Genomic DNA, 26,292 nt, shown 5'->3' on the forward strand with positions numbered 1-26,292 from the left:
CTTTTGGCGAAGCAATAGAGACGGATTGGCATCTACAACAGGCGTTCATTTACGGCTGGAGCTGGTCGAGAGCGTTAGTGCGGCGTACGAATTGAGTCAATCCATAACCGCAAAGGGAAGTGTCAGAGCCAGCATATTGACTCGAGAGCGGCTGTGTTCTGCATCGTTCTCCTCCCCCTCCTACTTCAGAAGTCCAGAAGGACCAAAAGTCATCTCTACCCGTAACGCACGTGTCCGCCAGTGGTACAGGCTTCGACCACTGAAGACGGGCTTGCAGGGCTCATCCAGGGTTGGACCACTTTGGGTGACACAATCCATCGAGCCCCAGGACCGTCGCTCGCCCCTGGGTAGGATGACGATCGCGGATCACTCCGTTGCCCAATCGGAATCATTCAAGACCTGGGTTGATTAACTTGATTTGCGCCAAACGGTCCAGCAACACGGAGACACGCGAGTACCAAGGAAAGTATATGTTAGTGATTCTCCGTCGATCTCACGGGCGAGGGCTAAGGTTCAATCTATTCAACGTCGCCTGCCAAAGTTTAGTAAGACTTTTGCTGCTGACACATATTGCTTTGCACGAGAGTTCCACCGAATTCTGCCTGTGTTCGTTTATACCAGTAAACTCACCTGTTTCTATGAGTCCTGAAAGAGAAAAAGGAACAGCAAGCAGTTTTTGCTGTGGTCTTATCTTGGCCAAACTGAGTAGCGCCAGGGGCCACATGCTGTTTGTGTTTCAGGTTTGGACGGGGGTCAGCACTGGTTGCCGTCACGCCAGTGGTTGAACACTTGGATCCGACTCCAGGGACAGCGATGTCCTCCAAGGGGTTAAATTAAGCTTGGGGTCAAGTTGGGACGACTGAAGCGAGGGATGCCCGCCTTGCGAACCTATCCAGCCGAATAAGCAAAAGCGAATCCGTATAGAAGCCGCACCAACTGGCTGCAAGTTGATGAACCCCTGGTCGACAAACCCGAACTGGGCGCGTCACCCGCGCAGCCGAAGCTGCAAGGCACACATCCCGCAATTTAGACACAACAGCGGGCATCCCCACAACGTTAACCCCTTTCAAGATTATTGCTCCAATGAACGACCGGTGACACCCATGAGCATGCCCGGCCGGGACTGCTTCTTTACGGCGGGAAAGCGGTACTGCAGCCTGTGTGCCCATTCAGTTCCTGACGAACCCTTGCGGTATAGAGATTAAACGCTTCCCTTCGAGGTATCAGATCCCTGGTTGTTAGTTGAACCGATGAGGCGGCGTCGTGGGCCAGTGGGACGGGATTGCGGTCCCCCTTTCCAGAATTTAGGCTTGGCAGCTCTAAACTGGCCTGACCATGTCCGGTTGGTGGGGAGGAGGAGGAAGACCGAGGACGATGTTGGTGGTTGAAGACGGGAGGGGAGGGGGATGGAGGGGGGTGATGCGAGGAACCCAGAGAGGCCATACATATAGCATCTCGCTCTCCTCGTTTCTCGAGAAGAGAGTTTGTTTTGTCTCTTCAACAGTTTCAGTCACTCATCTGTCCACTCTTTACTTTCAGTCCTTCTCTACAGCTCGACGCCGGCGTCATTTCACTCACTTCTCACCTTTGTGTGCACTTCTTCTAACGCCCGGAAAATCACCTTCTTTTTTTCACAACAACCAAACCAAAATCACCGTCAAGATGAAGTCTGTCGCTGCTCTCGCCCTTACCGCCTCCATGGCCAACATGGTTGCCGGCCACGCCATCTTCCAGCAACTCTGGGTCAACGGTGTTGACCAGGAGTCCAGCTGCGTCCGCATGCCCGTACGTCGACTTACACAGCAGTCCCAAGCATAACATCATCAGAGACTAACAAGAAATCACAGGCTTCCAACTCTCCCGTCCAGGACCCCACGTCCAACGACATGCGCTGCAACGCCAACTCCGCTGCAGCCACCACCACCTGCGGCGTCAAGGCCGGCGACACCATCACCGTCGAGATGCACCAGCACAACACCCGTGCCTGCACTGAGGAGGCTATTGGAGGTGCCCACCACGGCCCCGTCATGGTCTACCTGAGCTCCGTCGCCGACGCCGCCACCGCCGATGGCTCCAGCTCTTTCTTCAAGATCTTCGAGTCTGGCTACTTCGCCAACAACAACACCTGGGGTAACGACCTGATCAACGAGGGCTGCGGCAAGCAGAACGTTGTCATTCCCTCTGACATCGCCCCTGGTGACTACCTTCTCCGTGCCGAGACCGTCGCTCTCCACGCCGCTGGCTCCGCCAACGGTGCCCAGTACTACATGAGGTATTTTCAACCACTTCCACCCATCACAGACACGATCACGAAGCTAACCAAGGCGTTAGCTGCTACCAACTCAAGGTAGAAGGATCTGGAACGGCCAAGCCTGAGGGTGTTGTCTTCCCCGGTGCCTACAAGGCCACCGACCCTGGTCTGTTGATCAACATCTACAACACCATCTCCAAGTAAGTACACCCATTTTCACCCACTATCAATAGGAAAAAGGCACGTAAAAACAACAAACTAACAATACACCAAAGCTACGTCATCCCCGGCCCTGCTGTCTACGAGGGTGGTGGCTCTTCCGGCTCTGCCCCCGCTTCCTCCGCTCCCGCTGCCTCCGCCCCGGCCGCCACCAGCGCCGCTGCCGCTTCTTCTTCGGCTCCCGCTGCTGCCGCCCCCACTACCCTAGTCACTAGCTCCGCTGCCGCTTCGGCCACTCCTACCGTTGCTGCCCCCGCTACCACCTCTTCCGCCGCCGCTGCCTCTACCTCCGCTGCTGCTGCCCCTGCTCCCAGCAGCCCCTCTGGCTGCAAGCGCCGCCGTGCTCGCAAGGCCCGCCGCTCTGCCAAGTACTAGAGTGTACTAGGTCAGAATCTAGACGCCGTGAGGAAAGCGATAGATGGTTGTTTATAGAGGAGACGTATCTTTCCGGTACATATTAGAAGTTCTTTGTACATAGTATACCGCGTAAGTCTGCGATTTACGCCCTTTTCGAGTGGCACAATACAACAAGACTTTTCCTTGTTCAAAATAATCCCAATCTCTTGGTTGATCACAGGCTTGGAGTACCGCTTAAAGTGGCAGGTGCTTAAATGCGGATGAATATTGCAACTACTGTGTATGCTCTCATGAATTGGTCAAAGTATTTCGTCTTTCACTTGAGGGTGGGGCTGTTCAGCAATTGAAACTGAAGTCAAATAGAAAGAGTAAACATGGGCAGGTGGCCACTCTATCTGGCCCAAATAAAGTCGTTCCGATTCATAGAGAGAAGAGAAGATAGAGGTAGTGGTCTGAGTGTTCTTTCATTTGCGTCCGTACTTATGCTAATATACAAAAACAAGACTCGCTCGCAAACTCCAACAAACTAAGCAAACAATATCAAAGCCGCTCCAAGTTGCCATGCAAATGTCTGTCAGCGCCGATGTCTAGATCAGAGCAAGACCAGTGTGAAGAGAAGTGAAAAGGCGCCACCAGTAGATGGCAAGAAATAAGGTATCTAAGTGCTGTAGACAGCAACGTACTTGACCTCCATACGGGAATCCTTGCCGCCGACAGTCTGAGCATTGGGCGTCTTGGTACCAGCCTTGGCATCAGGGAACTCGCCACCGATAGCGACGTTGAGCAGGATCATCTTGGGGGTCTGAGCAAGGTTCTTCCACACAGCCTCGTCGCCAATCTCCTGGCCCGTGATGGTCTTGGTCACCTTGTCGTTGAGGTACCACACAAGCTTCTCAGTGGCGAAACCGCCGCCGGCAGACCGATCAACCTCGCAGGCAATCTTGACAAACTCGCCGCGCGGGAACTCGGCGCTGGAGCTGAGACCAGTCTTCTCGTTGCATGGGCCGCCGTTGATAACACCGCAGTGAGCCGTCTGGAACACCGTGCCGACACCGTTGGAGACCTCGAGCATGTCGATCTCGCCGACGCTGGGCCACGAGGTAACATTTGTGCGGAAGGCGGAGCCCATGGACCAGAAGGCGGGCCAGATGCCGGACTGCGTTGCCGGGTTCGAAGCCGGAATCATGATGCTTGCCTCCATGCGCAGCTTGCCCTTAGCCGGGCAAGTGAAGTCCGACGCGGCGTTGGTCTCGATACGAGATGAGGTCCACGCCTCGCCGGTCTTGATGGGCGTGATGGTTAGGGTGCCACTCTCCGAGATGGCAATGTTCTTGGTGTCCTTGGTGTAGGTCTGGATCTCGTTCGTGCCCCAGTTGGTGGCGCCGCCGGGGTAGCCAGTGCCGACGTCAAAGGTCCACTTTGACGAGTCGGGCAGGGCGCCGGCCTTTTGCGTCGAGAAGTCGTCCTCGAAGACGATTTTTGCGTAGCCGGCGGGGAGGGTCGGGCCGCCGCCTGTGTTATTGCCCCCCTTGCCTGGGGTCGTGCTGGCGGCAGGCTTGAGGGCGTTGTTGACCGGGGTCGCGACACCAGACTCCTGAGGAAACGACGGGACGGCTCCGGAAGGCGCAAAGCCTGGTTTGCCATCAGGAGACGGGAAACCGCCGGGGTAACCTCCCTTAGGAGGGAACGGCGCCGGGGATGACCAGCCCGCGCTGAAGAGAAGAGGAAGAAGAGACAGAACCTGCTTAGTCGTCATTTTGAAAAGCTTCGTCGAGAAGGACTGGGATAAGGAATGGGAGAAAGGAATAAGAAAAAGATAAAGGTGAGATGGAAAAGAAGAATGGCGCTTGCGCTTGATGTTTAGTGGATCAGATGATGATCTAGAATATTTCTCTTCAATGAGATGAGATCTCAATCTTCTTTATATCTTTCCTAAAGTCATATTAAGAGGCCATTATGACCTTCGCTTAGAAGGTTCGTCCTGTACAGATCACAATCTCTATTCCAAGTCTAAGTGACCGCGCGCTACTACGAGTGGATTAGGACAAGGAAGACACTATTTTGAGCATCCAATTGCACCATAGTCATGAGGTTTCCCCATCTTAGCAAACGGGTGTTAAGATAAAGTCGCTTACCAAGTAGATGGCTTTTTGGGGGCTGTCATCCCATCATTCGCTGCCGCTACTGGCGGCCGGGTGGGACCCGGAGGGGCCTTGAGTCTTGACGTGAACTATTCCGGGGCACCGGCGCGCCGGCCGGCATCAAAAAGAGCCTTGCCAGCACACGTTCTCTTAGCGACTCCTGATTCGGAACTCATCTCGGTCCAATAAGGGGCCTCGTTTTCGCAACAGCTTGGTATTTGGCTGACAATTAACAGTATTTTGTTTATGACCAATGACTCGGCACTATCGTTACTCTCCCGCTGTCGTTCATGCGCTACCGATTGGACCCCGGATCGGCCAGGCACAATCTGGAACTTAATGTCGGTGCTAAGACGATGGATCTCCACCCAACCCACCATCAATGTCAAACAGTCCATTCTATTTCCAACCGACGAACCGGCCCCTAGACGTTTGAATTTACCTCTCACAGGCACAGCACCAAAAATGGATGTTCCTGGCGCCGCAGGTCGAGACTGAGTTATCCGCGCGCGCCAAGGTGATACTCACGGGGATTGAATCGGACGCAACGCTGCGCTTAACTTGCCGTGACTGACTGACAGCTCACTCTGCACGCGACAACCTGGTAGAGAGGCCTAGGTTCTGTGGTTCGTCGTCGGTGATTTTTCCTGTTTGTCATATTCTCCGTTAAAGTTTGGCAAGGATGGAAGGTTCGGCTGCAGCTTTTTTGGACCTACAACTACTGTGCACACTTTACTCAAGACTTGAATAGCTTGCTGACCTCATGCGAACCAAGTAGATTGTTAACTAAGATGTTTCTTGTGTCTATTTTGACTGTTGGGCGATGCTGTGATAGTGTAAACTATTTCAGAACTTACACTCGCCACGTGCACTCCGTCAAGCAATGTCTGGAGGTTCGCGCATATAGGCTTTTGCTCGGCCAACCATACTTTGCTTGAACTTTGTCCTTAATTTCCATATAGATAGCCAACCTTCATCACTTTTCTCATGGCACCGGTTGAGTACACGCAGTAGCAAGCTCGGTTTACCTTTCAAATGCTTAATTCGTGGTGATTTCTGGATCTTGGCGATCGGCAATTGGAACTCTCCAATCTTCCTCCCATCCATGGGAGAGACTTGCGCTGATCTCGCTCCAGCGCCAGCCATAGATCGCCGTGGCCGGTGCACTTTATGAGAATTCGTCTTCAATACCGTTTTTCCACGGTCGAATGACTTTTCCCCGCAGAAAGCTTGCACATCAATAGGCGGCTCGTATCTCCAGATTATCATATATTCTTCCCTATCAAAACCATAGCATGCCGCTGCCAGTAACCTTCCCATGTTCGGTCTCTTGGAAGGCTAATTTACTGAAGCAAGGTTTCTGGAGTACATCCTGCCGGTGTTCAGGCCTCTGCAAGTCCATGTCGCCTCTCCAGCGCCATCCTTCACGCAGAACCGCGGCAACCCCTTCACAAACAAAAAGCGTCAAGAAAAGGTAAATACCAAGGGGAAGGACAGCTACAAGCTTGCAGAATGCCCCCGGATTTTCATGCAGATTTGACCTTTTCGTGGTTGATAATAGCAGCGGTAGGTTCAAAAGGATGTTACAAGAGGAGCTTCGGCCGTCGGGTAGCTTTAGTCCCGATTGTGCTGGCCATGGCGAGTCGATTATCTCTTTGTATGGTAATCAGTGATATGTACGAAGAGTCTCTGTACAAGACAAAGTCTTATGTATGTAGTCAGCCCGTGTGACTCCGAATTGCGCGGCAGCATTTTTAGAGTTTCTCAATGCCGCTATATATTGCCGTCATCGCCGGACTCGCGTTATGTGCCGGTCTTGTCGTATCCGTGCTATATCTTGGCTCTGTCTTTCGCCGCACTCCACGAGATCATCTCTCCATCGTAGACATTGTGTCGTGGTCCTCGACCAATCGGCTTTTACATCATAAAGCAAACAGCAGTAAAGTTGACGGCTCAAAACATGACGATCCTTTGAATATCGATGTTCATGGAGAGAGAGGCAAGAGATAGTATACAGTATGCCACATGGACTGGAGTTGCAACTGAAGCAGCATCATCATGGTTATGCTAAGGTTTCCGGTCAGGAGTACTACGCATTTGGCAGCACAGAAGAAATGCCTGAAAGTTGCAAGAAGTGCGATCAACTAGACTTGCACGCAGGTTATAGTTGAAACGGCAAAAAACTGAGGATGCTGGACTTCCCATAATGCTTGGTATCGTCATGCGTAATCGGTTCAAGGCGTTTCATAGACTCTTAACAGAATCCGAGAACACAAAGGTAACGGTTGACGATAAGATTGTGCACAAACAGCTTGGAGATGAGGCTGAACAGGCTGATGGGTATTTTTCAAGGGCATGATGTGGTGCAATCACATCAAGAGGGAGTGATTTCGTTCAAGTGTGGGGAAAGTAACATGAATGGTCTTCGACTCATGATACGATCGCGTGGAGAAAGTATGTCTTTTCTCAGTCTACTCAAATTAAATGCATTCAGAGAGATTGGCGACTTCATTTGGAGCTGTGCTTATGTTTTTATCTATGAAGTAAGGTAGTGATCTTGAATTACTCACATGTAGTGCAAGCGGGACAGGGAAAGCGACGCCATGAATGATACGATGGGGCGATCTACAATGTAGAGGTAGTTGTTACACGTAGACGCTCAAAACAGATCGCCCGTCTAGCTCAGGTTGTATGGTCCAGGAGAACGAGTCTGCATATTGAACTTGGTGGTTGATGAGTTAAGGACTGCTCTGAGGAAACTAGGGGAAATCCGTATATTGCTTTGACAAAATCTTTCTCACCTCACAGGTCGTCGCTCTTGATTGTGAAGATCGTCTCAACAATGCCCACAAGCCGGGCTCAGAGCAACGAGTAATATTTGCAGGCTGCTAGCTTCTTCACAATCAAAAAGTGCGAAGTACTTTATGTAGTGGCTAAGCTGGACCCCCAAGCACGAATAGCCAATAACGATTCGATATCCAACTGAGGGTGGCAGAAGACAGCGAAGTGCATAAGCCAACCGACCCAGCCACTGCCAATCTAGCACAGGCTGCACATGTCGGGAGCCTGCTGATGAACCCCATTGTCTCAATCTTGAGGCGGAGCAGATGATGGTGCGAGGGCTGAGAATCAGGCTCTCTGGTCCGCCACCCCGTCCCCTATTTATTTCCTGTGCTACCCGCGCGATTGCTTGCCTGCTCATCAGAAAGTATCGCGTAGCAATCCGGAAACGCGCTACATCATTGATAACATGGCGGAAGGCGCTGCTGCTTTCGCCATCGCCGGCAACGTCCTACAATTCGTGGAATTTGCGACCAAGTTTGGGAACAAATGCCGCGAGATCCATCGTGCGGGCGGGAGCGCGCCTGGTGACTTGCAGAGTCTTCGCTATCTTGTGGAAAGCCAACAGGCTGCTTTGGAGCGGCTGCAAATCCCCGAATCTGAACGGTCACTGCTGTTACTACAGCACCCAGAGGTCACAGAGGTTGCAAACGCATGCACCAGACACTTTGCAGAAATCAAAAACTCCCTGGATCGAATCGGCATAACAGATAACAAGACAGCGCGCGGTGTTGTTGTCAACGCATTTAAGGCAACATGGAATCGGGACAAGATTGAGAGTTTGAGGAGCGAGGTTGCGTCTTTGAACCAGAATTTGAACACCGCACTCCTGAACTCACTGAGGTACGATAAACGCCATGTCCTCATGATGCCCCAAATATATCCATTCTTCCCTCATGATATTCGTCTCTTCAAGAGTGGACTTCGAGCTATTTTCTGACGCTAAATGCATCTTCCCAGGGACTACGCGACGAAGTCAGAAGGGCAACAAATTGCCATTCTCGAGAGGCTTGACATCATCCAAGAGGAAAGCACCGGGGCCTTCAAAAGCACCTCGCTCAATGAAGGCGAGGACACTGCATGGTATGCACCAGGCGATGCGGTTATCGCTTTTATCGTTCGTTCTCTCGACGCTGAACCAGAAGAGCGACAAAAGAGCGCAGTGGAGTTGCGACGTGGAGTGCTTCAGCGAATCCATTTGACAACAGCCAGTGTGAACTACGACGGAGACGGAGACCGTCCACCAATCACCTTATCTCGTAATCGAGAAATGCGACTTCGGGCTGTATTTTTGGCAAGCTTCGCTTACAAGGTCATGGATGATCGGCACTCGAGAATCATTGAAGCCCACCAAGAGACGTTCCGCTGGATATTTGAGCACCCTTCAGCAGGTTCCGAAAAGTGGTCAAACTTCAAAGATTGGCTCAAGTCCGATAGTAAGCTTTATTGGATCACAGGGAAAGCCGGTTCAGGCAAGTCTACCCTGATGAAGTTCATCTGTAGTCCGGTATCGGAATACCATTCTCAAAATACGACGGATACTCCCGTTTCACGTGGTGCTCGGTTCGAGCGATGCCGCAACGATTTAATGGAGTGGGCTGGAAGCCGACCCCTGATCATCGCATCTTTCTACTTTTGGGCATCTGGAAATGAGCTGGAAGCGTCGCCTAAAGGCCTCTACATGTCGCTTATCTTCCAAATCCTTCAACATTGCCCTGAAATCATACCTCGAGTGGCGCCTGTCACTTGGGAAGCAATGTCTCTATTCAATGAAAAGCCCTCCCGTCTGACAGAGGCCGAACTGGAAGCAATGATAAGACTTGTGGTCACAGAAGCCCAGAAAGAACGAAACCTCTGTCTTTTCATTGACGGGCTCGATGAGTTTTCTGGAGACCTGGAGAAACTCATCGCGTTGATCGAGGTCTTCTTACAATGCCCCAATGTCAAGGTGTGCGTTTCTAGTCGCCCATGGGTTGTCTTTGAGGAAGCCTTCCAGCATAGGCCTAGTTTGAAGCTCGAAGACTTGACTTACAATGACATCAGAAAGTTCATTGCGAAGAGATTCTCTGAGGAAGAAGGGTTTAGGCGATTATCTATAAGGGAACCTGAGTACGCCGAACAATTAGAAGACAACATCGCTACCAAAGCGGTCGGGGTTTTCCTATGGGTTAGTCTTGTCGTCAAATCTCTTCTGTCCGGAATGGAAAATGACGACAGAGTCTCCGACATGCAAAGAAGACTCGATCTACTTCCCCCGGAATTGGAAAACCTCTACAACGCGATTCTGAACTCCCTAGATCCATTCTACTTCCAGCATGCAGCACAATACTTCCGACTCTTGGAAGCTTGGAAAATATCGCCTCCCGTTATTCTCTTCGGCTTTGCAGATGAAGAAATTGAGAACCTGACCAAACTACCGATTCGGGAGTACTCAAAGGCTGAGCTGCGCGAGCGAACCGAGACAATGAGGCGTAGAATCAACAGTCGTTGTCTAGGACTCCTTGAGGTGGCGGTGCCGCCATCTTCAAGCTATGGATCGGTACAATATCTCCATAAAACTGTCAGGGACTTCACTCTCCGCCCAAAGGTCAATACGAAGATTAGAGACGCAACGTCAGGTTTCGACTGCCATATCCGCATGTGCTTTGCATATTTGTTAGGATTTCAGAATAGCCGGATTGAAGACAGGAATGAATCTCTCCAAGACGACAAATACCTGGAATTGTTGAAGGAGCACAGACTTCAGGCCATGAGAGTCTTCGTCTCACGCTGTTTGAAAGCAGCCTCGGAAGTTAAGCCAGAGAACGTGCAGATTATGATCAACTTGCTCGACTCTCTGTGTGAAGCATCTACACGAGTGTTCGGCAGCGACGAAGTCGTTCGCGCAAATTTCTTACGTTCGGTCAAAGACACAGACTTTCCTTTGAACGAGAAACATGAAAATGCCAAGGGATCTAGCTTCCTATCACTTACGGTACGGCTCGGAGTAAGGGAATATGTCAAGAACAAGATGCACTTTGGATGCCTCGAACCTCGCCTTTCTGAGGAGCCCATTGACAGCTTCGGCAGGTTCAAATTATCGCGAATCAAAAATCTCCTGCGTGGCTCCAAGAGCAGAAACACGATTTATCCGTCAACCGATGAACATCACTTGCACTGGCCTCTCCTTATGGATGCATTATACAGAAATTCGATCAGCGAGATCAGATTGGACATGGTCAGGCTTTGCCTGGAAAACGGAGCGGACCCTAACTTTCAGCTCCGGAGTGACGGCTCGACCATTTGGTCACGTTGGGTCGACCGCTTGCTCATCGCCGGATATGGGAGCGAAAATCAAACACGAGCAAAGAATCTGGAAATTTTGAGGCCATATTGGCCAATCACGAAATTACTATCAGATCATGGTGCCACATTAACACTACGGTCTATTACAAAATCAAGCGCTGACCCTTCATATGGGAAACTTCTGTACGAGATTGTGTCAAGGCGAGAGGTATGATACCCCAACCAAACCATGCCAATATACTACAGTAAATAGGTACTCAACCTAACACGACTTCGTACAGATCTTTAGTGGATATCACAGAGAGAAAACTGGCGTTTCTTGAGATTGAATCGCGGTAGAAATAGGCGGAAGGCGTGAAGAGGGCAGTTCCATGGCCCTTAATCAATCCACATAGCACCTCACATGGGTTCTCAGGTTGCAAATGCGGTAGAGATGAAAACAATGTTTGATATAATGTATGAAAATGTACAATGTAGGGACTGTTTCACCTTCAATGGGATACACGTCAAAAATCAAGAATATGGTGGCTTTCTTCTGAGTTCAACCACTCACATCCAGATTCCTGAGCAACCTGATGGAGCCCTATGCTTCCTGCTGTGAAGTACAAGGTCTTCGTCGATACCGGTATATCACCATCTATGAGCGGGTAATCTATGAAGTAGCTAAATAATCATCTGTTGTCTTCGGTCAACACAGATATGGCTCTAAGAATGGCAGCTTTGTCAGTACAGATCCTATTAGAACCCGATTCCTCGTTGTTACTTAGCCCTAGCAATTAGAGGCATGATAGGCGGTCTACCCTTCCGCGTGATCTTTCCTTTGATTCTGAATACCATGTTTTCAATCGAAAGCTAAGTACATACTATCATCAAATGACCAAAAAATGGTGATGAGGCTAGCAATAGACCGTAGACCCCCCACGCCACCCAAACCCACCTCATCCGAACATGCTCCACATCCAACCTCCGTGACCCGATCCCCACCACCAACGATCTCGGCCCGGTCCGAACTTCGGTCGGGACCCACCCACATCCGTAAACCAGGAAAAACAGTCTTATCCCAAAGACCTGCTCCATCAAGATACCATCTGACATCCGGATGTCCTCTCAGTCTACCCGGAATCAATCCCTGACCCGTTGCCATAAATAGCATCCCATCCCCTCACTGTCCGCCAGAAAAACGAATGATTCTCCGTCATCCCCAAAGCCACCGCCCGGCGCCCGGAGCATGGCGTCCCGGCAATGCATATGTCCGTCCCCATTGCCACATCACGCCCGCATATCCCCTCCCTCTTCCCTCTCTCTTTCTTGGGCTCGGATTCAGCCTCGTCTGTATCGGTCATTTTTACACTTGACATCTGTCATATTTTCCCCACCATGCCTACCCGTACCCGAAACCTCAGCTCAGCTCCGACGACCAAAGCCAAGATCCCCCCATCCCCGTCCGCCACGTACCGTTCCGGCGTTGAAACCTGACTGATCACATTTCGCAATCCCGCCGGAAGACAACTAAGAGTAAGAAACAGAGACATCCTTCAACCCGCTCGCTTCTCACCTCCGAACCCTCCGTACGGCGAGCTGCTTGCATCCTAATCCCCTCCTCTTCCCGGGAGCCATCTCATCCAAGCGATCTACCTATCTTTACCATCATGTTTCATCAGCCGCAGATGACCCCAACAACGCAAGCCATTGACGCCTCCCGAATTCTCCTCTCGCCTGCACCTACCCTATGCAAACAGGCCCAGGCCTGTCAAACCCCAAAGAAGTTCATATCGACCTTATCCTGCGGACGATTTGGCCGCATATCAAGTACCTAAAGTAGCCAACTCCACCAACCGCCGGAGCCAGACTCCGTCACTCCTGCCCGGTTGATTGGGACACGCTGAACTCCCGCCGAACTTGAAGCTGCGCCACCATAGTCAACACATCTAAGAGACAAGCACAACAGCCGGGCCGAGTATCTACCTTACGTACCTCACCTGGAAGAAGGAGACAGCAAAAGTGCAAAAAGAGGCAACCCGCAGCATAATCTGCAAAGAGCCGCCTTCACAAAGGTACCCCTCATACCTCCATCAACCACCCTATCCTCCCCGAACCAACCCCATCTCACATCCAAAGCCGAACATCAAAGTATCTCCCCGTCTCCAACACATCCAGCCTCCCACGTTCTTTCCAGCGAAAGTCACGGCGACCTGCATCTGAAACACGTGGCGTCAAACGCCCACAACCCTCTCCCACTACAGCGTAGCCCAGCCCAGACCGAATCCAGTCCCCCCCAGAGCCGCCTCAACATACCTCACGTTTCCCCGGTCTCCATCTCCGATGCTTTCACAGCCGTTGCAAGTCTGCACGTCTGCAACATGGTAATCTATCCATCCCTCACCATGCAATGCACGACGCGCACCTGTCATCGGCAGATGCAAGAAACCAATCCCTTCTCCAATAAACCCAAGCACACGCCAAAAGCCGACAGCTGCTGAGCGATACCGATAAGTAGTAGACACCAATAATACATACCACTCGTTGTCCATGTAGTACTCGCGCGGGGGAGTCGGCAGGACTAGTAGGCTACATGTACCATAGCTACCTCCCCAGGGCGATGGGCCTTTTGCCGCGGGGTAGTCAGGCCCCGGCGATCGACAGCGTTACATCCGTCGCGATCGCGACGCGCTGGACAGAGATACGAAGCGAGGGGTCGGGTTGTAGCTCAGAGGAGGGGAGGGGAGACGTCGTGGTTCCCCAACATGCCCAGCGGCTGATGAAATGCGACAAGCTAACTTCTCCGCTCTACGAGGCACACCACGTTGAGCTTCATACGAGGCATACATCACAAAGATGGTGTGAATCAAGGCACGAACACGAGCGCGAGAGCTTGGGATGAATGCCAGGTATTCAAGTAGGTTTATTTTCGGCCACCATGTGATGGCAGTCTATCCACCACCCAACACCTGTAGCTCACAGCTCAAGGCTGGAGGCTTGAAATTGCGACCAAAGACGGTCGCAGCAGGGCTCGCCAATGTGGCAGAGTCCAAATCAAAGAAACAAGTCTGTACAAGATGGCTGGGCTCGGTCCTACCGTAGCGCCGAGCTTTGCGCCTGTGAAACGCCCAAGTAAATCCAACTAAACAGGCTGCCACTTTATCCCGTGGGCCTAGGTCTGCAACTCCGGTGCGGTTTTCCCCCAAGTCTAAGGTTTTTCTCCCTCTTTTTGAACACTCCTTCCGGTGGCTCCATATGTTTCTCCCGTAAGAAAGAAAGTATCTACAGGCCTTGCAGCGCCGCCATGGGCGCTTGCTATTTTAAACAATAAGAGTACTAGATAATAAACATAAACAATAAAATTTGTGGTGGTTGACACCAGAAAGGAGACACAGTAAAAGGAAAAGTTGGTTCGTAAGATGTCGTAAGACGTGGCCTGGTCGAGGCGTGGTGGTAAAATGAGCGATGATAGTCGGGTATCCTATGTGAAGAATGTAATCGGAAGAAAAAAAAGATGGTGATGTTCGATGTGAGCCACACGCTATCATCGTCGTTGCTTCAGGGTCGTTAATCGTAACAAGAGATATTTTAGCCGCTAAATCCGTGTTCGAAGTGACGACTGAAATGAAATATGTGGAGGGGCGGTGTCTGACTAAAGGCTGCATTCATTATCTGCGAATGCCAACCTTCTCGGCCAGGTTGCGCCAGAAACGGCCTCCCTTGCGCTCCTCGCTCCTGGAGCGAATCATTTTCGTGTCGCGCTCCATAGGCCCGACAATGTCTTCATCACCGCGCTCGGGGAACTTGCCCTCGGCATCAATAAGTCGAGGAATCGCGGTGGGTAAGCCGTCTTCGAGGCGGCGCCATTGCATACTGGCAAAGGCATCGTCTTGGGTAGGTCTGCGCAGTATGGCAGAGCCGCCACTGCTGGCGCGGACGCGACCACGACTGCGGCTGCGGGAGCTTCCTGGGCGTTGGCTGCTTGACTTGTTGGCAGCCTCAATGCGATCCATCGTCTGCTCGTGGAAGGCTCGCCAATTCTTCTCAGTCTCGGCCCATTTTGCCTCAGTGAGCGCATAGATCTTGGAAGTCTCGCTATAGTTTTCGCCGGTTCGCACAAGGTGCTTGGTGTAGCTGACCCGAGCGGCTTCCCAATCGGCTCGTAAGAGCCGGAGAGTCTCCATGTCAGCCTCCACCGGTTGGTAAGGCTGCGGAGTAATGGTGAAGTTGGCATGCCCAAGGCGGTCCGACCACTCGTCGTGGTCCTGTACAATAGAAGGGAACCCAATTGGTAGCTCTTGGCTCGATTGAACGTGGCGGAAAGAAGACACTGACGGCTTCGCGCTAAGCGAGGGCGTAGAAATCTGAGCCATCGGCTGAGGGGAGGGGATTTCCAATGAAAGCGTTGACGGATCCACGCTGGGAGATTGAAGAGGACTGGGATGAGAGACTTCTGTCGGTGGGCTGTTCATCAAGAGGGGAGGAAGCAGAGGGGTTGCGGCTAGGGCTCGGTCACGCTCGATGCTTTCTCTCTCGTTGTTGGCCTTTTCAATGTCGATGGGAGCCGGAGAGTCCACACTTTCGCTGCTCTCCCAAAAGGAAGTGGCGGGAGTAGGGACCGAGTATTCGTTGAGCCTGTCGAGTATCTGCCGTGTAGGGCCAGACAAGGAGGAAGACCGACTTGACGATGCCGCGCGAGAAATAGGATGAGCGATCTCAAACGTCAGCTCGGTGGTAGGCGAAGCAGTCAACTGTGCTCGCTTTGTAGACTTCCAGCGTGAGAGATGTGGGAATCGTGACCCCAAACGTGTAGCCAGGCCGGAGAAGGGGGATTCGGTTCCACTCCTCTTTCTACCCAACGTGGATGTAAAATCGCCATCACTGGAAAATCCAAGGTCATAGTCGATATCAAAGCCTGCAGGGTACACGCTGTTGAGCGTCTCTGAACTCTCGTGGTGGATGCAAGGCTCGTCACCTATTTTGGCATGTTAGTTTCGAACGAGTTATCAGAAGCAAAATTTGACTTACACAAGCAGTTGTACAAGTCGAACGGCTCGGCCAAGATGGTGCTTTCGTCGAGTTCGTCTCGCTCCAACGGTTCCTCTTGCACATCAGGAAGTGGCCTTTTGGAGGACTTTGTGTGGATAGTTGATGTTGGCGATGATGGGCTTTCATTGACGCAGGTGGGCGGGAGGTCAAGTGAGGAAGATGAGCTAGAGTAGCGTAGATGCCCCCTTGCTGAGAAGGTAGGTGTGACGGGTGATGCAACGTCGGAAGACGAGGAATTCGTCGTATAGTAAACGTACTGTCGGTCCATTTCGCCTTCTGGGAATTCGGGCTGTTGCTCTTCGAATTTGCGACGCTCTTCGACAAGCTGGGGTAGCAGCAATGGCTTCAATCTGGGAGACATGATGTCTGCCCGAGATGTTTGGAGTATTTAGCAACGTTGAAGACGATGCTGTGCGGTTACTATTGCGTCAGATGTCGAAGTTGGATGTTCGGAGGTTTGTATCGCTTAGTTGTATTCTGACGGGCGCGGTGGGGTAGCCAGACGTTGGGTTAAACAGGGAGATGCTGCTGCGGTGATGATGAGATGAAGCAATTGTGTTGTGCCAGGTACTCTTATCCGATGTCATTCCAGGTACACATGCATTTAGTATCCTACGTGAAGTCGTGTAAGGTTGCCGTTATTGTCGCGAGGTGGGTGTGTTGGGGTTTGGACTGGTGTAAGTACTCTTTGGGGTGTACTTGGTCGTTGTCGACGCCACTCAGATGGTTCCTATCAGCCGGATCTTCCCACTCCACATTCTCGTGATCCTGTACTGGCTGCTTATGTTGTCTCTCTTTCCCCCAGCCGACAACAGCGACGTGGCGTTGTGCTGTTTCGAACTCTTTTTTTTTCTCCCCTCCGAGGCGGTGATGGTTGTCGTGACTGAGTGAGTGATGGCAGTGTAGAAGCGCTGTGGAAATGCCCTGGTTTTCTCCAATGAAGTCAAATCTGATGTTTGAGCCGGCCGTTTGTCAAGGGCGGTAAGTCGTCCCACGTGTACGAAACTGGTGCAGGGTACCTCGGCCTGTCTGGCGGTGGTTGGGCGTGAGTGTGCTGGTACTGGGGGTCCAACAGGAATTTGGTTATGCGTGCGTTGTTGTTTCCCCGGTGCAGATGCCTCCTCTTCCAATCAAATGGGCTTGACGATGGACCCAATGCGACACTTGACTTGATAGCTCCGGGTCTTGCTGCTGCAGGGCGCACACGTGAGGGGATGACAGCGTCGTTGAAGGGTCGCGGGGAATTGAGGTTCGTAACGCAAAGGCCTAGACGTGAGGTGAGGCGGTCGTCGATATATGAGGCCGTGGAGGTGTTGCTGGGTTAGACAACGGAAGAAGTCTAGAGTCTAAGAGGGGATCGAACGACTGGCGACGGGTGCTAGCTTATGGTTTGCGACGAGCGACTATGCGTCTGCGGGAGAAGAGATGACGGACGAAAAACAAGTCGAGACAAGACCAGACCAGACGGCGATGGGTTCCCAGCCAGGTGATATTTCCCACAAGGAGGGTGGGAGAAGAAAATGTTTGGACAGGACAGACGGGTGGCAGTCGGCAAGAAAGACAAGGTAGAGAGGCAAGGCAGGGTTCGATGTGGGCGGCGGTACGTACATACAGCGTAGGACTGTGTAGGCGTGGGTCCGGACGGAGAGGGGGTGTGTGCGAGCTTTTTACAGCGACGGCGACGAAGAAAGACGAAGAATGGGAAGACTTTGAAGACACCGAGCGAACTGCATGGGCAAAGTGGGCGAGAGAAGTGGAGACGAGGTACCCAGAAGGAGCAATCGGAGCGGGGGGTGTGAGGAAAAATGGCCGGGGGGGTATGGAAGACGGTGGCCGGGAGCTAGGATGGAAAGGCTTGGTGGGAAACTCAAGCTTACCTTCCTTGTCTTAGCTAAAAACCCAACCTAAGATCCAAGCTAACTTTTCTGTGTGCTTACCTCTTGTGTTTTTCTTTGGAGGGCAGGAGGGCAACTGGAGTCGGGAGGAGAAGGGGAAGGGGGAAAAAACACAACATTGGATACCTGAGGGCGGTACGTACTTATTCTTAACCTGCCCGGACTGAATGGGAAACCTGCAACATAAGGTACACTGATTGGGAAGGAAGGTCAGGTAGAGACAGGGAAGGATACGTACCTATCTCCCAGAGCCTTTCCTTCCTTGCGTTCTGGGCCTTTTTACCCTGATCCCGGCCGAAAGAGGAGGTACCTAAATACGTAGGTACATGGAAGCATGGTGAGGTCAGGGCAAGGAAGGGAAGGAACGAACTGGTGCCATGTGCGATGGATGGGAGGAAGGAAGGAAGGCCAGACTAGGTAGACCTTCTTGCATTGTCTTCCATCCTCTCCTTCCGTGTAATTCCAGAGTACATAGCTGGACTTGATGACGGAGAGAAGGAGGGACCCATTGTCTACCTTCCGATTAGTAGGCAACTCCCATTAAGTCAGTCGAGAATGGCAGGAGCGAGTTCGGTTAACGAGGTCGACAAAGAGCAGGAACGGAGGAGGGGAGCTACGTCCTATTGGTTTAGTCATTTTAGCTGCAACTCTGATGGGAGTCATCGTTGCACACTTTTTTTTCCCTCCATCCCCCGGCCAAACCCCACGATGGCTGTACGGCGGATACTCCAACTCCGCCATTTTACACAACTCATGATCAAGACACTGGCAATTTTCTACGGACACCGACTGAGAATAGGCTTTCGCTTCTCTTGCATCTTGCCTCTGCCCCCCGAGACGGGTCTGCGGGACGGGGATGCACGGAAACTGCTGCAACAGGGCGCCTCTGTCGTTTCGTGCTATTCTTTCTTTTCTTGTCTTCCTTTGTCTCTCTTTTCTGACTCTCTCGGCAGGGCCAACCCCCGTCTCTTTCAAAGTCACCTCCCACATGGTCAAGCCTCGAGGCAAAAGAAGAAAACAAGGACCAAGGACCCTTTCTGTTAGGAGTCCGCCTTCCAGTTCTCTCTGTCAACAACAAGCTCGCCCGCAGCCCAACTATGGAGTACATACGCAGTGCCTACCCAGCGACCCGTTCTACGCCAGATACAGCTTAACCTCATCCCCTGGTCCGTGTGTCGCCTTCGACTGCCTAGGCGCAATGCCCCCAGGCTCAGTGTGGAGGAGGAGAGTGGATGAGCTCCCTTAAGCGCCATTTTCTCTGTCTCTCTGCCTCCGCCTCTGCTACTGGGTCGATTGGTTCACGCGGCGGTCAGAGATCTCTGCCTCAAAGACGGCCCAAGCCTTTCGGGATTCAGGGTTTTGCGCTGTGCCCTATACCGGAGCCACGCTCTCATGTTGCATGTTCGTTTGCGGCTTACGGCTTGCCCTCGGCTTTTCGACGTTGCTTTTCGACGTTGGGGAGGGGCCTCACTTGGAATGGGGAAAATACATCTCCGTACTGTTTCCAGCCTAGGTAAACGGAGTATTGAAAGGCTTTTTCAACGAGTTTTCCAATGACTACAACAGAACTATCGGATGGAGTCATGCTCTAATGGCACGAGTCGTCCGTCTACGCCGGTGAGACCTGCCACGGCTGATTCCCATCCGATGTTCAAGACACCGGCGATATTGAGCAAGACAGTACGGCTGACGTGACTCTCGTGTTTCCACGGTAGTTGGTTTAGTCCACTGCCTACAGAGACTGAACCTGACTCTGCGACGAGAGGGAGGCGGTTCTCAAACCACTTAAGCTGCGTCACTGCTATGCCAACGGCACGGCACAAAGTGGTGCGCAAAGCTAGCCTACTAGCCTTTGCAAAGGTAGTTCATCGGGGTTTTGTGGTGTTGTCAGTCCACCAATCCACAATACCATTGGTGACATTCTGCCGACGCCAAAGATACGTGCCTTAGACTCCAAAGTTTTCAACTACCTGTTCTGTCATTACCATGGGCAATTTACACTGCCCATGCCTAATGGCATCCTTCGTACTTACCAGGTGCAGTACAGAAGCAGGATGGTGCCATTGGCGAGGGTTTCTCATCTTTTCCTGGGCTATTCTACAGCCAACTCTTATGCAGTGGACGTCACAGAGCAGACCTTGCAGCAGCCAACCGTCAGTCAACTTCCCAGTATCCATACGGAGTACTTCGGCCTTCCTCTGCAATATTTGCAGCCTCCGTACAACAGTTGAGCGGCTGCCAGTCCATCGACAACAACGTTGCTGCAGCGGAGCGACGGACACCAATGGACATTCGCCAGTCGATGGCTGAACAGACAGGGAGTGGGGCAGGGTTCAGGGCTTCTCCCCCCCCCCCCCCATCTTCTGCCCGCCAAACCTGGCTTTCACGTTCTTCATTGCTGGGAATGTTGGAGCCTCAATGCTCGTCATTGGGTTGACTTTGAGGCATCTAGCTGTAGCCTGTAAGTTTTCGGTCACCGACACAGTGAGTTAATGGCTACGGATCTAATTCTTCCAGGCTTTCCTCAACACCTCTTTCGTTGCCCCCTCTTCTACCCTCACGGTCCGCATTTCCTCGTCCGGCAGATACCACAACAGCTCGAACCATGGGCACGTATCAAACCTCTTCTCTGCATCCACCTGTTGTCGGTGACGGCATGCCTCCTTGCCGCTTCGGCCTAGGGGCCGCCGTCTTTTTTGCCCTGCTTTGGCACCGCCTCTGTTGTTCCGAGAACACTAATCCTGATTCTGTTTCGTTTCCTTCGCCATCAGGGATCATAGCTCGTCCTCCTCCCCTCCCCTCCCCTTGTCTGTGAGTTTGGCCAGGGTACCAGGTCCCGGTCCAACGTTTTCCTCTGCTTTGACCGGGGCTACAGGAATGGTCAAGCGTCCTTGCACAATGTCCCCTCACCCCTGGTACGGGTTGTGCTCCCCGTTGGCCGGAGGAGGGCTCGCGGGAGACGTTCGCGACTTGCCAGCCACTGACAGAAGGATGGGCCATGGCCAACATGCACCGCGGTTGAACCAAAGAGATGCCCACTATTTCACGGCATGCTCTGCTGGGACAAGTACGTTCTGGGCCTTCTCATTCTCTCCACCCAGGCGGATCCTGCTTTGCCGATTTTGGGTCCGGCTCCAAGAGCTCGGTGGGCCTGACACTGACAGTTGACAAGGACACTTTAGCATGGCTCCGGCGGATCTGCATAACTCGGCTGGATTCGTTCGCTGCATTATGCATGCACAATGATCTGGCTATTACGAGGTCAACCGTCATAGTCGCAATTGTCCCGACGACCAGTTGCCGACCGGTTCCGCCCTTCAACGTCAGTCACTTCGAGACCTATTCTCCCAGTGTACTCGCCAATAAGCCGATGATTCTCTGAGGTACACGAACAAGGTATCACTCAAAACTATGTCGTCCAAAGGTTCGGGCAAAGGGACGAGACCGTGAGCCCGGAGCAGCACCTCGACTCGATTGTGTATGGTACCCCAATCTCAAGTTCTTTGGTGCGCAAACCGTTCGACGCCCAAGTCGACCAAATCATTTATCCCCATAGCCCTCAGCAGTCCTCGCTGCAGGTATAGTTTACCCGATTGGCTCTTCTACATTGGCCATCTCTACCGCAGTGTTCTCCAAGATTTCTTTTCGCTCGCTTGGAGGTCGATTGTCGAGTTGTTCCCAGCTTTTCGGTCGCTTGATTGGGTTCGTTGTCCACAAGGGCCAGGGCTTGATAAACTTCCCCCAAGTGGGAGGTTCGTGACTCCACTGCGCAGCGACCAAGAGCTCAGTATGGATACAGCACTGAAGCCCCGGAAACGGCGGACCTCGGGGCACAACAAAGAGTAACGTGGATAAGATTTGCTAGTGCTTGTCACCAAGTATGGTCTAGGGCATGTGGCCCATTGGGTACCCATCAGTGCAGTCATCGACTCTTTAGCAACGCCGGACATTGTGGTGCGATATTCCATCATGGACAAAAACTGTAGAGGTCGGCTTGTCAAAATCAAGGACTGCCAGTATGCCAGTATCTCGACCCCATACTCTATACGCTCTTCTGGGCGAGCATCGCAGACAGCAAAGCTTTTGGAGGATCCCAGCGGCCCCTCAATCCGTTTTCGGCATATCAAGTCCCTTCCCCAGCCACGACTCACGATTCACCCGCCTTTCGTTAGGTTGCCTTCGTCCCCTCCTTGCGAGCGGGTATGTTCCAGGTCGGCGGGTAACGCAACGCTGTGGCGCGGGGAGCGATGTGGCTTCCTCCTTCCTGCTAAGGAATAGTGACCAGCCCCCAGAAGATGGGTGCTGATGGAATGGCATGGAACGATCCGATGGAATTTGGGGGCCGCCTCTCTGGGCAACGCCGGAGCAGTCGCAGCTAAGCCGTGATGCAAGAGTCAGGTTTCCCACGACATGGACTTGGGCCAAGGAACAATCTTGGGCGGAGGATACGATTTTTGCGAGTTCACGAAGCTGCGAAGAGCCAGCTTCGTGGTCGTTGAAAGAACATCTACTGTGGTAGACCTCATCAACCTGTATGCACTTCCATACGGGTTGCCATGACTAGACTACGCTCAAGGCCTTCAGATTGCGAAAGGTCTTGCGTACTCGGAAGCTTTGAGCATAGGTACCTCAACCCCAACCTCAGGCTCTGGCTTCCAAGAAGCCTGTGCCATTCTACATACGCAGTAAACAGTGCAGCCCACAGCGGAGACCAACTGACAAGTTGACATGGACCTGGTTGACGGGTGAGAATCTCGATGAATTGCCAGGACCTGAGCGAGGAATGACGATTGTCGAGCAGGGCCAAGGAAGACCTAGACTCCAGCTTCTGGTGGTCCACAACGGCGCAATTGGCGAATGACGTGCTGCGCCCTGGTCCGATATTACAACATCCTCTTAATGCCAGGGCTATCCATCGCAACTTCACGAGGCCTGCGAAAGTCTCATATGGATTTACGGGATACCGAGGGTCGAAACTATGCGTGGACAGGTCATAGCAGCGACTGTCACTACGATAGTTTCCTGTTATTACGACACGGGCAGAACCCCACTCAGGTCAATGCACCATAACAAACAGTCGAACTCACGCCCATGGGCTGCCTAGGTAAACACTGTTTGCTTTGCAGTGGTTGTCATAACAGAGCAGCCGCGCATCTACGAATACGCACGGGACATCAGGAGACGAAAGCTGGACTGCGACAAGAGGATGCTTTTCGATACGCGGGGCGGTATGTTGTCCATTCATCCGGCGAGGCATATCAGGTTGCTGAAGCTCTTCCCATTCCGATGCAGCGCCATGGTCACCGTGGGCTTGGCTCCTTCAAGCGCTGAGTATTGTTGGTCGAGAGTTGTCCTATGGTCGTCAGCACTCGCTGGACTTCCAAGTTCCGACTCCGCAAAATCTAGCCCCATCAGTTTGCTGCCTGGAAATTCGATCTCAATGACAAATGCAATTTGTTTCTTAAGGAGGGAAAAAAAAAGGCTGGGGAATGTGTACGTCTTCTCCGCGAGCCGCCAACGTATCAACGCTGCTGCCCAGCTGAAGCCGCAAGAGAAGCGCGTTGCAAGTTGCCAGGCTCCCTCTTTGACTTGATTCAGCCAGCACCTCGTGTCCGTTGGCCATATTGCCTGCCAAGCGTCGCTGCTACAGGGAGACTCGATGGCGCGAGACCATTGTCGCAAGTTCAGAATATTGTAGCGAAACGCTGGCAGCCTCACTCAGGGCAACGAAGCGCCTCCTTTGAGGCTGGCGGGATGGATGGAACTTGGTGAATGACTCTGCTTCTATCAGGCGGATTTCTGGATCTTGGCCAGTCAAGCGCTTGGCGCCCATCTTGTCGTACGCACGTCTGCTACAGGGGTGGGGTAGAACGAACGTCCTCTCCCTGTCTTTCGCCGCTAGATATAGTACTGCCCCGAAGTCCCGGAAGCGCCTCGACCGGTATGCCAGTTCGCCTGGGCAACGGACATGGGCAAGCCATGTTCCCGGAGTCGCGCGATCATCTCCTTTTACCTCGCCTCATTGGGATGTGTCAAAGCAGGCATTTGTTGACTCGCAACTTGTCGATCCCTTCCGGTTCCTGGCTGAACGACGAGTACACACCTAATCGAATACTCCGTGGACGGCTACCTATACGTACTGGTTTGAGGCTCCCGACGGCTCCAAGATTCAACAAGCAGCTTGGGAAAAGGCGGGCCGGCTTTGAGTTCGCCGTATCGACGAGGCTTAATTTGAATCAGCTTGCCGGCATCACGGTCACATCGTGCTTTCATCATGGCCAGACTCATCCAGCATCGAGAGTCATTTTGCACCCACCACTTTCCGCGTTTTCATGAACAGAAGCATGTTCTTCTTGGACATCGACATCTCGGCCCTCTCTTTGACAGCTGCACCCTGCTCCGAATTCGCACTGCCCCCGTCAGCGCTGCATGTGTTGTCTTAAGGAAAGGAATGCTACGGGTACAGCCCCCTAGCATCACACTGTGACCTTGGAGCAAAGATCACGACGCGGAGCCCCTCTCAAGTCTCAACTCGCAGGTCTGAGCTCCGATACCACGTGTGTCGGGCATTCTCCACCAACATTCTGAACAAGGATCCTCCACTTTGGCCAACTTCTAAATTTTGAATTTTCAGCAACGACTCGAATGCAACCTCGTCTTCTGGCCGCCCCATCATTGCTTCTTCTCGGATAATGGCACCACATGCGGCTTCCAGCATCGTCATCTGCCTTGGAAGCAAACTCTGTTCCACGTCTCGCAAAGATATCGAGGTCTGGGGGCCAGTCTCACTATCAGGTGGCTCCACGGATGACAACGCTGGTCGGCTCGTCCTTCCTATCCTGCCTCCCGTCTTGTTACTCCCGTCTCAAGGATAGATGCCACTGCACCGGCACAACATCAAAGCCGTATGGCACAAGGGCGGGCCACTGCGAAGCTTAGACAAGAGCACAGTTATCCCTAAGAACGCCAATGCATTCGTAACGCAGACTCTTCCCCTCGCTGTGCGGAGAGAGCTCCCACATCTCTCTCGCCTGGTTCAGCGCGTTAACGGCCGTAATATCAGCCGTCACTGAGAAGTTGGCTGATAACCGCGAGAACTCGCAACGAAACTTATTCTTCTCCTCCGGTCTGCGCAATTTCTCGCCATGACCTTCTTGCCTAAAAGTCCATCTCTACAAACGAAGTCTTCCTACCTTACGTAGCAATATGTCACATACTCGCTATCCACCTGGCTTCGGTGCCGCCCGAAAATGTTTCCAGTCGTTAACTGAAGGGATGTGGCTTCTGAGTATGCCGGCCAACCTGCATATACGGCGGGTTTGGCGAGAGCTCCTCCCGGCACGAGAAAACTTTTTACCATCCACAGTGCCGTAGCACATCGGATGCTTTCGTCTCTCGAATCACTTCATCTAGGCCTGCCGGTGGAATCTCAAGGTGGGGCTACAGATCCTTCCTTGCTGCAGCGGAACAGGCTTGCTCGCTTATTGCATGCTCGACACTTTTGCCTGGTACCTCTGACTTGACCTAACACCGTCCGTACATACGCCGCTGAGCTCAAGCCCTAGTTCACTCAGCAAACGGCGTGGTTCGCGAAGAGGGACACCGGCCAGCCCCGGTGGAACCAGATAGGGACATGGCACGCCCAACCATTGCCTCCTAAGATCTGACGACATCTTGTTGGCTAATCGATCTAATGAGATGTGATTATATCATAATCACGATGGGTGGAGTTCTCTTGTGCGGGCTAGGGAGCCCATTCTGCTATTTCCGTTGGCTCTCGTCCCTTTTGCCTGCCATTGGGCAAAATGTGTAGCGAAGGCGAGAGCTTTCACTCCAACGGTCTTCGGTCTTCGGTCTACCTGTTCGCCCCTCTCGAAGCCGGCAAGCGGCGCAAATCCCGTTGGCGCTTGCCCCAATAGTCCTCGAGGCTGCGCCGTCGACCGGAGACGGGCCAGCCTCGAGAAAATTGGGGCCGGTCAGAACCTGGCCGACCGAGGCACCTGGGGTTCGACACCCTCATGAGAGCACAGCCATTGATTATACCCAAGGCTTGCATCTACTACACCTAACTGGTGCAGCCGTGTCTAGTGTACGGAAGAGGGTGTGTAGCGTCACAATCTCTGCAGTCTGCACGCACTTGTTGAGTCGATATTCTCAAGCCCGCCGGTGCGGTACCTGGATTGGAGATGAGGTTTTTTCCCCCTTGGTCTTGCGTCCCTTGCATTAGTCGTGCCCTGATGGAGGGTTGGATTGGCAGCTCATTCGCCGATGCCGA

General features: G+C 52.5%; 6 protein-coding genes across 6 annotated transcripts; 3 read left to right on the plus strand and 3 right to left on the minus strand.

Moving 5' to 3' along the window:
• Positions 1-1,662: 1,662 nt before the first annotated feature.
• On the plus strand, positions 1,663-2,845 carry CPAR01_13111 (glycosyl hydrolase family 61; the record flags this gene model as incomplete). The annotated part of the gene is made up of 4 exons (XM_060497365.1): positions 1,663-1,785; positions 1,848-2,272; positions 2,332-2,451; positions 2,527-2,845. 4 exons carry the CDS (start codon positions 1,663-1,665, stop codon positions 2,843-2,845), a joined length of 987 nt encoding a protein of 328 aa, XP_060343758.1.
• A 640-nt stretch (positions 2,846-3,485) lies between these two features.
• Positions 3,486-4,583, minus strand: CPAR01_13112 (endo-1,3-beta-glucanase; the record flags this gene model as incomplete). The annotated part of the gene is made up of 1 exon (XM_060497366.1): positions 3,486-4,583. One exon carries the CDS (start codon positions 4,581-4,583, stop codon positions 3,486-3,488), a length of 1,098 nt encoding a protein of 365 aa, XP_060343759.1.
• A 3,635-nt stretch (positions 4,584-8,218) lies between these two features.
• CPAR01_13113 (uncharacterized protein) lies at positions 8,219-11,383 on the plus strand (the record flags this gene model as incomplete). Its single annotated transcript, XM_060497367.1, has 3 exons — positions 8,219-8,652; positions 8,770-11,302; positions 11,348-11,383. 3 exons carry the CDS (start codon positions 8,219-8,221, stop codon positions 11,381-11,383), a joined length of 3,003 nt encoding a protein of 1,000 aa, XP_060343760.1.
• A 3,358-nt stretch (positions 11,384-14,741) lies between these two features.
• On the minus strand, positions 14,742-16,483 carry CPAR01_13114 (uncharacterized protein; the record flags this gene model as incomplete). The annotated part of the gene is made up of 2 exons (XM_060497368.1): positions 14,742-16,048; positions 16,102-16,483. 2 exons carry the CDS (start codon positions 16,481-16,483, stop codon positions 14,742-14,744), a joined length of 1,689 nt encoding a protein of 562 aa, XP_060343761.1.
• Positions 16,484-20,030: 3,547 nt separating this feature from the next.
• Positions 20,031-20,327, plus strand: CPAR01_13115 (uncharacterized protein; the record flags this gene model as incomplete). Its single annotated transcript, XM_060497369.1, has 1 exon — positions 20,031-20,327. The coding sequence occupies one exon, from the start codon at positions 20,031-20,033 to the stop codon at positions 20,325-20,327; it is 297 nt and encodes a 98-aa protein (XP_060343762.1).
• Positions 20,328-23,258: 2,931 nt separating this feature from the next.
• Positions 23,259-23,850, minus strand: CPAR01_13116 (uncharacterized protein; the record flags this gene model as incomplete). Its single annotated transcript, XM_060497370.1, has 2 exons — positions 23,259-23,370; positions 23,666-23,850. The coding sequence occupies 2 exons, from the start codon at positions 23,848-23,850 to the stop codon at positions 23,259-23,261; spliced, it is 297 nt and encodes a 98-aa protein (XP_060343763.1).
• Between the last annotated feature and the right edge of the window lie 2,442 nt (positions 23,851-26,292).

The sequence above is a fragment of the Colletotrichum paranaense genome (assembly GCF_030867605.1).
Source record: "Colletotrichum paranaense strain IMI 384185 chromosome Unknown Scaffold_12.1, whole genome shotgun sequence".
NCBI classification, from domain to species: Eukaryota; Fungi; Ascomycota; class Sordariomycetes; order Glomerellales; family Glomerellaceae; genus Colletotrichum; species Colletotrichum paranaense.